The 12,643-nt window shown below is 37.0% G+C and overlaps 1 protein-coding gene across 1 annotated transcript in view; it reads right to left on the reverse strand.

Moving 5' to 3' along the window:
- AP3B1 (adaptor related protein complex 3 subunit beta 1) overlaps window positions 1-12,643 on the reverse strand; it is a 141,490-nt gene that overhangs the window by 105,284 nt on the left and 23,563 nt on the right. Inside the window, exons 3-7 of the mRNA XM_035100070.3 lie at window positions 11,865-11,939; window positions 9,555-9,650; window positions 7,970-8,130; window positions 7,322-7,388; window positions 1,273-1,455 (exon numbers count right to left, since the gene is read on the reverse strand). Of these exons, the coding sequence (XP_034955961.3) occupies window positions 1,273-1,455; window positions 7,322-7,388; window positions 7,970-8,130; window positions 9,555-9,650; window positions 11,865-11,939 (582 nt within the window). The remainder of the gene's footprint in view (window positions 1-1,272; window positions 1,456-7,321; window positions 7,389-7,969; window positions 8,131-9,554; window positions 9,651-11,864; window positions 11,940-12,643) is intronic.

A 12,643-nucleotide genomic window follows, 5' to 3' on the forward strand; every position in this document is an offset into this window, starting at 1 on the left:
CCATTATGCCTTGCTGCAGGTGTGTTTAATGGAAGGGACAGCAGTGCACATTGCCTCCCCTCTCCCCGGGCCTGCCGATTGGTGTGGCCACCAATATGGCAGACGATGACTACACCTTACAGTGTGTGTGTGTGGTCGCGCGCGCGCGCACACACACACATGTTCTATTCTGTCAACATAAAGGAAAAAATATCATGCTGTTGCACAGCATACAATTACATTCCTAAAACACTGTATAACCTCCTGTCAACCTTTGGGGATAAAGCAATGAAAAAACCCAATCCAAGTGTCTGCACACAACATGTAGGCTAGGACATGTGATGCTTAGAAGAAGCCTTTCAACCATGGATGCAGAAGATAAACTACCAACACAAAAACCAGCAACACACATAACATTATCTTGTAGTACTACAAGTATTGCTAGGGGATGGAATTTAACTTATACCCGGTTAAGTGTAGGAAATACAAGTTTACGACAGAATGAGAGCAGTAATAGTATGATGGTAAATCATTTAGTATCAGAAAATGCTCTCACCAGTTTTAAAATGCAGGAAGCCAGTACAACTCAATCTGACAAACAATCCAATTATGATCAATAATCCATTAAGTAAGCCTTGTATTTAACAAATCGCCTGGTAGTAATAGGTGACCAAGAATTCCATGCAGATGAGTGGGCTGGCAGAAGAGGAGGTCAATTCATTCCTTCTCTACCAACCCACTTCGTTACTGTGCTAAGCATGAGGAAAGAAGGATCTGTTTGTCCACAACTAGTACAAAACAGAGATAGATCTGCCTTTCTCCATCAAACCTGCTTGATATGGTTTTTTCTACTTTTTTCTACAAGCTAGTAACTTTTGTGAGCCAAGTTACAAGACTGCACTGATTTTCGAGATCAATTTATCTGCCTGACTGTAAAGTGTTAAAGTGTGGCATTGCAAGTGTATTTCCAGAAATACAATGACTAAGACTTCATTAAGAAGATCTGATCAAGCCCATACTAGCTGATGTGGAGAGGAGTTGACTGCTCATTCTCCACAAAAATGCTTTCTCTCAGAAATCTACAAAATAGTAAGTTTATTCATTTTGATACGGTACACATTGTCTGATGGTCTTGATGCGTGACAAATCATTGAAGATGCTAATAAGCAAACTGTTGGATCAGTTGTACTGGCCATCTGAGAGCTATTGATGTACATTCCTGAAAGTGTTTGTCACTAAGCCTGCTCCTAACAAGCTAGAAGAATTCAAAGTAACTTTTAAAAAGTTATTTACCTCTTTCCAAGGGCTGACAAACTGCATGCGTGCATATCGAGTCAGCATGTGGATGATGACAACTTGTCCCCATTCCTCCACATCCACCAACAGATTACAGAGTTTTCTGTAGTTCTTGTGAATCAGATCTATTCTGTCTGGACAGACTTCTTCAAATGCCATCACAACACTTCCTGCTACAAGCTAGAGAACAAGAATCAAGCATATAAGAATCAGTAACTCCAAAGGAATTACAATAAGTTTAAACGACAAGCTATAGGAAAGGGAGACAAGCATGTAGGTTATGACTACTCAGCAAGTTTGTGAGAAATGCATCTGCTATGTGACCTTTATTTCATTTTATTTCCTATCTTGTGGAAATGCTCTTCAGACACTGGATGTACCACTTTATCTAATTGGCTACATCTGCTTTCTTAATTGTCAGTCATTGATATGACTTTATTCATTGGTAAAAAGCACTGAAAGGTGGGAAGAGCACTTATCAATCCAGAAGAACTCAGCCATAGAGGATCACTCTTCAAGCAGATGTGTGATTTATTCATTTAAGATTATATACATATAACTGGGTCTATGCCCCTGCTCGCTCTGCTTACCAACCAACCCCTGCTATTCCTCCCATATTAACCCCCTAGAGCTCCTCCTTCCCACCTCATGTAACTAAGTTTGCTTTTAAGATTCTGAACCCTATTTCTGAAGCCACTTCTCTCTTCTATTCTGCAGTCCTGCTTTGCACCTCTTTTCACCTTCATCCCCATTTCCACATCTCCTCCTTCTTTCTTTTGTGCAACCCCAACCAACCCCATGGTAATCCCTTGCATCTTCTTCCTCCTCCCAATTATGGAGCCATCTCCCCCTCCTTTTCTTCAGACCCTTTCATGCCCCTGTTTTCATCTTCAACCCCATTCCCTTCTTTTTTGGAACTCCCTTTGCACCCCCCATTTTCACTTTCACCTCCTTTTCCTCTCTACCCTTCTCTTTACTACTTCAACTCTCACTTGCACACAGATCACTCTTATTGCCATGCCTTATTCACACTCTCATTGTACAGTCCCCTTGGCACACATAGCTCATGATGATATATGTTACTGTATCTTTAATATAAATATGAACTTAAGAGTAAGCCCATCAGCTATCTTGTTCAGTTAGATAAGGTGTAGTTCAGTTGATGGGTGTAGTAGGTATAGGGGCGTCCACTTGTTAATATCTCTTCTAAATAACAGCACTGAATCTGAAACTTGAAGACAACACATAGTACCAGGAGTAGAAAACATTGTAGGGAGGTACTATGGAATATTTGAGGGCTCTTCATTCTTCAATTCTTTCACACAGTGTTTGAAACTTGCATTTTGCAACAGGGAATTTCATAAATGCAAGCAGTTTTTGAGCTCTGGGCACTGTATTGCCACTGTTACTCAGAAGTAAATCCCAACCAAGTTCAATGTAGCTTCCTCCCAAGTAAAATGTGCATGGATTGGGGACCTGAAAACTTTCTTTTCTTTTCCTTTAAACCCAACATGTTTTGTTTAGGTTTTAGTTGCCTTGTTTAATGTACTTTTAATGTATGGTGTGCTTTTAAATTTGAAATATACTAGCCAGTTAGTTATGATGGTTGGAGTAAAGGTAAAGGGACCCCTGACCATTAGGTCCAGTCATGACCGACTCTGGGGTTGCGGCACTCATCTCGCGTTATTGGCCGAGGGTGCTGGTGTACAGCTTCCAGGTCATGTGGCCAGAACGACAAAGCCGCTTCTGGCGAACCAGAGGAGCACACGAAAACGCCGTTTACCTTCCCTATTTATCTACTTGCACTTTGATGGATGAGTAGTGCATGTTAAAAGTGTTATCTACCTTAGACTCTCACAGTGATGCTTAAAATCAAAACAAATTTTGGAGTGGGATCAGTGAAGGACCCATGTCTTTGTCCATATAAAAAAATTATTAAATGTTCAGCCGTAAAAATGAGTACTTATATCCACATTAGTGTTTGCAAACTACAGTATTGTCCACATATACCAGAGAAAGCAAGAGATCATATGCCACAGATGACAAAAAATGATTATTTACTGTGCCAACCTCTTAAAACATGCATAACAAATTCAAACTTTATCTGTCCACTATAATAATATGTAGTACAAAAGGTATATATTAGCCACATACACTCTCACGTTCCTCTGTCATAAAATTTTATTACATCCTAGGATTAATGATATTACCTTCCTGAATGATAAGCAGTGTGCCACTTTATTTCAGATAGCCTTAAACAAAACATTTTGAACCTTTTGATTTTTTATCTACCAATTGTTGCTTGTACAAGAGTTAGCAAAAATACAAGTAGTACTGAAAATAATGCATCTCGTTGCCCTGTCAGCTATCAGTTACAAATATGACATAACTACTTGTCACTGTGTATTGCCAATTATCTCTTCCCACCCCTCCAGCAACTGCTTTAATAAAATTTTGTTTTGTTTCCACCACATGCTATGCAAAATAGCTACTATGATCAGGCTTCTGTATGAAGCAACTGATATGTATGCAGTTAAGCATGCATGTAAAGCAGCTTTCTGTAAGGAAATTAATGTCACCTTCTAGCAGAGCACTGGGGATCTGCATTTCAACCTCTAAAATTTCCCCAATGATTTAAAGTAAGCAATTAAATAGAAGTACAATTTATTGAAATGGCACTTTTGGAAAAATATAAAATACAACGATATTCACTTGTTAAGAGTTTTCCCCTATTTTTTGGTTGACATTTGGTTTATTAGTATGCACCTACGATTACAACTGAAAGAAAACAGCTCAGAATATAGTCTTGCTATTATGCTAAACAAGTTCCAAGTCCTGTGGGGATTTCACAAATTACCAATAACTATAAACGTGACGCTGCATTTATTGTCTCCAGCTCTGCTATGTACTGGTACCTGCTGGTCCCAGCATGTATACAACTCATTCCATAAAGAAGGGAATTGATTATTTGTAAAGGACTAAAGAAAATGCATTATACTTACATTTATTTTCTATATCACATCACTTGTAGGAGGAAAATGTCTCATTGTTCACATTTACAATCTTTTTCTTTCTATAATTTTTACAACTATATCATCAGTTAACACTGCTATTAATTAATATTATCAACATTACCTGACTACATATGAAAGCATGCAAGCTTTCATATAAAATATAAATATTGCCCTTAACAAACCTTAAATGTTGCAACCTTAAATAAAAGAATTATTTCTGTCCATTTCCCCTATTTACATTTTCTAAACACATACATACACCAAGATCCCACAAACAACCTATAAACCTGCAATCATTTAGCTAAACATAAAAATTCGTAATCATTGTAGGTACAGGTGCTACTTCTCCACAAGAGTTTTAAGGGGAGTGAAATGAAGAATAGGTACTCCTCATTTGCCGGTATTCAATTTAAATTTCATATTACCCTAAAATTAAGGCTATACACAGAAAGCTCAGAATGTTGCCTTTTGCCTAGCTACTTACCAGTTAGGCAGAAACTGACATTTCCAAGACTACTAATAGTAAACCAAGGCACTGTTCTTTCTACACCTTGGAAGAGGGTGTGTGAATTCAGCAGCATAAACACAGAGGTGGGGCAAAGTCAATTTGTGTATTTAGAATGGCAGGTCTTTCACAAGGAGTAAGAATCTTCGGCATCCACTTTAAAAAGTTCATTGTATTTATGAAAAGATAGAGATATGAATATTAACTTATTTGTAACAACTCCATCATATAACACTACACGCCATCCGCCACACCAGAATTTACAAACATGTTCTGCGCTAAACATAAATGATTAACAATAAGTTCTTTCCAATTCAAGCTATAATTTGAATTGATTTTGATTCTACGTCTTTTTAGAAAACAGCACACCTCAAAGCAAATTTCCACTATGCTGGGACCTATCTAAATATTTGGGAAACAGCTGATGATCTTAGTTTATTAAATGTTTAATATCCCATAAATATCCCATAAAAACATTGAATTAAAACAAAATGATTAAATCAAAACGTAAAAAAGAAAACAAAAAACAGTTTACAGTGAAACTGACATACTGAGATGAAAATTAAATAGTTTTTTTGTGCAAGAAAAAATAAATCATACCTACAAAACTACCAATGAGCTCAACAAATTCAAATACAGCTTACCATTTATGTATTTTTTATATTAAAGCAATAAACATGGTTCATTTGTCTTTCACTGGTTGCCACGTTTTTCTGTGCTGTTGCTATGAACTTCAGCCATTAGCTGCGCTCCAAGGTAAACTACATGAACCATCAACAAAAGTGACACCCAATCTATGGAGTTCATATTTTCTCCAGATTATCTATGCTAGTTGACAAGCTGGTAATGAAAAAAATCACACTAAGCAAATGGTTCCTCTAATAACAATAAATTTTCTATAAAATTATGAAGGGTACAAAATGTTTCCTTGCATCTATTTTGTCATGAATTCTAATTAACGTTGCAAAAACCTGAGAGTGCTGGGTCATCACAAGAAGTGTATCAAGGTTTGATTGATAATATGGTGCAAGTTGGCCTATGCTGCCAACATTTCCTTCTCTTAAATTAATGGCCATCCCACCTGCCCTAATCATACAGCCCAAATGATATTCCCCTTCTTATTTCAATTTTCTGGAAGCATGGAAGCTGGTAAAGATCAGTCATTTATCTTCTAATAGCTGGATAATAGATCTATCACAATACAGCATCTGCACAAACTCAAGTTATTTTCCCACCACAGCAATAAAGCTTTTATCAACATTGAATCAATAACTTTGGAAAATACTAGGTTACCCTTACATCTGTAATCTGAACGCCACACATTACTTCTAGCATATCTGTTAAATATGTTAAAAGAATGCACCTTACTTTGTTCCATTTCCCAAAGGTAATATTCTAGTTTAGACCACATCAGTAATCTCATCACAAAGCCATCACCAATTCTTCAGCTCATTTTTAACAAGCAAATTATTTGACCTCCCAAGAGTCAGCTGCTACAGATAATCCTATCTAGCTTTCACAGGGCACATGGGCACTCAATTTGCTTCAAAAGAAAGCTGTATTTACACCCACAGCTGGAGACCTTAAAAGCCCTTTGAACATCAATGAACTCAGAATCTGCTATAAAATAGCGGTGAGATTGTCATCTCACTCCACAACTTTTACATTTTGTGTCTAAGGATGAAAGAAAACCATTTTGTTTCTATTCAAGATTCCAGGGAGCCAAAATATAACAAAGTCCATAGAATGGCAACTTGTTACTTTCCCAACATTCAACCTCAGATCATCCTGGGGACTCATATGACAATCTGGATCACAGTGAAACAGTGGCCAGTGTTTCCCCTAAAACTATAAGAGGATGCCATTTTTCTTATGATTCACATCTGTCAATAATCATGGCACGGAATAACAATGAAGATGCTCTCCATACCAGACTGCTGTTGAAGGTTATTTGGAAGCCATACCTTACACAGAATATGGCAACCCAACTTCTGGTAACAAAGGTGGTCTGTGCTAGCTCACTATAGACTCCATGGTGCTATGTGTGATCTATAAAGGCAAAATCTGCTAAGAAACGGATCTGAACACAGTAGCCTTCTCAGTAGCTATCTGGACATTTAGCGTGAACATCTTTTAAAGGGTGCTGTTGCTTCTATAACTTGTTTCCAGCATTCACACTCACAGGGGGAAAGGAAGAAGAAACTTATGACTCATGAGTTTTTATGGGTTTATTTTAGTATATGTGCTGCCGAAGAGCACTTTTATGGGTTTATTTACATAAGAATTGATCTTAAAATGTCTCTTCTTGACCTCAGTCCTTTCAGAAAAGATTGAAATAGAAACCAAAAGAAATAACCAAGGCACTGGTAACATGCTTCTCCACCACAGTGCCAAATTGGGTCTTCTGCCTGTCTAGTCATTACACTACTTCTACTCTTTTCAGGTTAAAGTTTAAAGTAGCATAAAGTTACAGGTGAAAAGAACAGTTTTGATTGCATTACAAAGACGCTGAAACTGTATTACTTACAGTGCTCTTGTCTTTCAGAAGTTTCTCTATCACTTCAATTAACAGTTCTTTTTGCTCAGGATCAAGACTGAAAAGTGAACAAAAAGAATTAAGATTCTCTCATTTTAAGAGTGGAATTATGAATGTCACCAAGACTTATTCAAGCTACTTCTTCCTGAATGGGCTGCAGTCCTGCACGCCATCCTTTCAACTCTGCCCATGGAAATAAAATATTTAAAGTTCTATTAAGAATATTCTGTCAAGTTGTAGGCTTCATTTCCTTGTTTTACTCAACAGACTATGTTTTAACTGTGTTTGGTGCTGTACTAGGTTGTTTCATTGAACTTCTATTTACTGTTGTGAAATGCTTTAAGATTTTTTTTTAATGGAAAGCAGTCTAAAAATGATTTTAAATAAAACAAAAAATATATGCAAAATGAAACCAAACAATTAATAGCAGTTTATCTGACTAACTTTGATAAGTGCTGCAAATATACAGCACTGACTGGTCTTCACTATGTTAATTCAGAACCTTTAGTCAAAGTTGACTTGCTGATTTTATGCCCATTAGCAGGAAGCAGTTATCAAAAGCTGTAGCTAAACTTCATTATAACACACTCTACTGAGCACTAAATACCTATCTTCCATATTTATGGCTAGAGAACATACCTGTAAAGCTTTTGGATTGCATGGGCGGCATTTTTTCTAACGTAAGGTGATAAATCAACTGATGCTTCTTTGATAGCAAGCATCATAATCGGAACAATAATTGGCACTCTGATGCTGGATAGAACTCTCAAAGCACTTGCACGGATTAACTGATTAGGATCCTAAAATAAAAATAAAATACGAATAGTCATTAGATAAATTCAAGCATATGCTCTTTTGTACTGGAGACTATTTTTTAAATGTCATTTTAAGTTCTGAGATATAATTCAACACTTAGTCAAAGTAGTCTCCAGTACAAAAGCGCACCTTCCATTTATTACTACTATTGTAAGCAATAACTCTGCAGCCAAGTCACCATTGTCTGTTTTCCAAATGAAAACACTAAGATTAAGAGAATCATTTGCCCAGGACCAAAGTAGTCCATAGAAAGAGGGAAAACTGCAAGAGATATACCAGATGTTATACTGTATTGCAACAATGTTACTTTGTCAACCCAGGGAGATACCCCATAATTAAATTTAAAATCTTGATTTTGCTTTATGATGATATACAGTTAAATTGCTTGTTACTGTATTTAAAGGATCTAGGAGATATCGTAACATTTTGTCTTTCCCTTTAGATTCCCTGCTCTTTGCACAGGACTGATACACAGTTCAAGCCTGTACAGTACTCAAGTCTACATGTAAGAAATATTTCTCCATACTCTTAACACCACCGAAATTGTTAAAAGCACCTGAGCTCACCCCATACTCCAACCCCAAACTATGGGGGAAACCGCTCTAATGCCTAAGACAGCCACGTCTGTAGCAGCCAAGGTTTTCATTTTCTCATCTGGACATGAAGCCCTTTTCAAGAAAGCCATGTTACCAAGTCATGAAGGCAGACTCTTTATAAAATATGGGTGCAAAACTGGTATGCTTTTAGACAACATTCTGATAGAATAAAGAGAAGCGACAGTCAAAGTAGCGTAAAACATCAAAATTAAGGATTGCTTAGCTTGAATGTCAATACCAAGCAAGTCTCAAAAATGTCAGGCACTGACTGCATCATTTCTAAGCTGCCCCCAAATCAGAACAGAATGAGTCAAACATGTGCTACTGATCCTACCTTTTTAAACCTAAAACATCCCACTACAGTAACAAGCTCTCATTCCACATCCCCATGGTTCTGAGCCCGTTATTGGGAAAGGCATGTAAATGACACATCAGAGTTGAAGAACTTCATCTCTGCTACATAAACCAATTATCTTTTAAATTAGGAATGAGGGAAAGCAGTCTTTACAAAATTCACAAACTTTCTGCTTGTGTGTGACTAACATGACTAAACAAATGCATACTTGATATGCAAAACCAGAATATTTTCTAAGCAAAGCTGATCCCCCCAAATGGAGTCTCTGTTCAATAACAGTAGCCATACCAAGTAGGCCAGCATCATCACCCTAAGGTTCTAGGACAATCTAGATGTTAAATATTATTCTACTCATCCCTAGCTAGTTAGTTCTTGCTTTCCCCAATAAAAATTATGTGTACCTTTTTAATGACAGACAACTTCACAGGAAAACACTGCTAACTAGACATTTACTCACTTTCAGAGCACGCTGAAAGGTGCTAATTGATAGCAATGCCAGGTCCTGCTGCTCCTCTGCATAGCGCATCAGGTATACGTATACAAGTTTTTTAATCTGAAAAACAGATTAGTTCATAATAGTAAAAAACAAATTTTATTATGGTAGCAGACCAGCATAAGATACAAACATGCAAATAAAATAAAGCACATAAGACTTAAAGAGGAGAGGGATAAAAGTTAATAGTTAAAAGTGGTTATAAACTTAAAGCAGACAGACACAAAATACAAGCGGTTGAAAGCAACAATAAGGGAGGGAACATGAAGCAGCACAGGTCTTGCATTCTGTTGTTGTTGAGGTTCATGATAGTCAAATCAGAATCATTTAATATAGTTCAGAATATACACTCCTACAAATGTCCAGGAAGAATTTTGCCTTCCAAACTTATTTTATGCAATGTGTATTTCTGAAGGGGCATAATCATGAAGAATGGTAATTGTAGCTTCCCTAGGACAACAGATTCACAGATTAAAGGCTTCCAAGCTCTAGTTTCATAAGTACTACAAATCATTCAGTTTGATCTTGCTTAGGCTTTAAAAAATTATGCTTTAGTTAAGGTATAAACAAAGTCTGTATGTTTAACTAAGCACAGAAAAAATTGTTCTGAGTTACAAACTGACCATAAGGGTTTATATTGGAAACTCTGAAAACCCCTTAACTACAACTGTGCTATAATTATTATCACTATATGAAGAAATATTTTTCTGCCCATTCTGCCAAAAAGCAAGATAATGAATCACAGAAGGTTAGGAGCCACTAAATTATTTGTTGTTCTACTATGAAGCAGCAGCAATCAACAGTGACAACAAGAGGCCTTTGTAGTGAATGACTGCAGGTGTGCAGAGAAAGCCTACTTTCCTTGAAACCACTCTGAGACTAGAGGCAGGAGGACTTTGATTTCGTGCCTACACCATTCTTTTATCATTTACCTTCATTCAATGTTACAGCACTCCTCCCTTTAAAACTAATAATAACAGTGCCATATTAGAGCTGAGGAACACAGGCAGATCTGTTTAATTAGTTTATCAATACAAGTATATCAAACTTCATGAGTTATTGACTAAACCTTTGATTATTTCTGTTCTACACCACCAAGTACTTTCTAGGTCACTTTTCTGCATCTTTTGACATGACACATATAACAAGACTAGGGCAGAATGCTCTTATGAAAATGAATTTTACTAGAACAACAAAACGTTTTTCACTAGTTTTGAGGGCAAGAATTCCTTCCCACCCATGTCATATGCTCTCTGTATGATTCCAATTTTTAAAGGCAATTCTAAGCTGGAACACCACCCACAGAAGAGAACGAGTGAACAAGCATGACCCATGCCCTGGTTCTATGTTGGCAGAGTACACAGCATCATTGGATCATTGGCAAGTATCCAAAAGGTCACTTGGCAAACCTCAAATTACAACTACAGTAGCTCCCCTCCCAGCAGTCAAAACATCATTCAGAATGCACTGAAACAGTGCAGTTTTTGCCCACAGAAAGGTTGTTTTATTTCTATTGCTAGTAAAAGGTAAAGGGACCCCTGACCATTAGGTCCAGTCGTGACCGACTCTGGGGTTGTGGCGCTCATCTCGCATTATTGGCCGAGGGAGCTGGCGTACAGCTTCCAGGTCATGTGGCCAGCATGACAAAGTCACTCCTGGCGAACCAGCGCAGCACACGGAAACGCCATTTACCTTCCTGCTGTAGCCCCCTATTTATCTACTTGCACTTTGATGTGCTTTCGAACTGCTAGGTTGGCAGGAGCTGGGACCGAGCAATGGGAGCTCACCCCGTCGCAGGGATTCGAACCGCCGACCTTCTGATCGGCAAGCTCTAGGCTCTGTGGTTTAACCCACAGCACCACCTGCGTCCCACATTTCTATTGCTACAGCACTGTAAAGAAATGAAACATGTAGAAACACGAGGCCTGCTATAAAATATAAGTTATCTAACACTATGCGGTCTTTTGCTAGTAATTGTATAAAAGCACCAGAGGTTAATTTTATTTTGTTCATAGTTCTTGGATCCAATGGTACATGTCCAGTATCTGTCCAACACATTGTTTACTTAACAAGTATTTCACCACTTTACTATGTACCAAACAAATTCTGAATACAGTACATGATTTCCTCTATTTCAGCATACAGTTAAATCTACAAGTATTTTTAACTGGACTTAATGGTGAACTCTGATAAAAAACATTTTCATGGGAAGAACTGAAAACATTTACACTATAAAAGAATAATATTGCAAGGGTATAAGCTTTGTTATCATACCTCAATATTTTTACTCGCTACATTCTTCACTACGGCAGGAAACAATTCAGATGCATTCTTCCCTCTGGCTATCATCTTGGAACACAAAATAAAACATTTATTATAGAATCATAGAATTGGAAAGGACTCAAGAGTTATCTAGTCCAACCCCCTGCAATGCATAAATAATTATATTATAACAATTATATTTCTGCAATGCAGAAAAATTATAGCACACTATTTTCAAATAAAGTCCATAATTATGCTATCATGGACTTAAATTAAGTTACAGTACTGTACTATATTTCACTTCTGAAATTCTTAAGAGCATCTTCTTCTTTAAAGCCAGTTAAATGTGTCCTTTAAAATATCACAAGTTGTCTACTAGATATCCATGTAACTATTTTTTTATAATCTGAAAAGTGTATGAAAGATTTACAAAACACAAGCAGTTTTTGTATTTATTGAGCAAGAAAGTAACAAACACAAGAGGAAGGCAAATCAGAACACTCTTGGCATTTCTATTCAACTTTATTAGTCACCCTTTGCCTCTCTGCCAGGATTTCCAAAGGAGGGCTATCCTGTGAATTTTTGCTCTGATACATACCTAGCTAAATTAAGATAGAAACTGACAGGACAATCCTAAGAATGCTTACTCAGAAATTCCACTGATTTCAGAATTACTTCTAGGTACCGTGTTTCTCATATTATAAGACACGTCTTATATTAATTTTTTCCTCAAAAAAACACACCATGGCTTATTTTCAAGGGATGTCTTATTTTTTTAATAAAGTGCATCA

Source organism: Zootoca vivipara, chromosome 10 (genome assembly GCF_965207765.1).
Source record: "Zootoca vivipara chromosome 10, rZooViv2.hap1.1, whole genome shotgun sequence".
Lineage (NCBI taxonomy): Eukaryota > Metazoa > Chordata > Lepidosauria > Squamata > Lacertidae > Zootoca > Zootoca vivipara.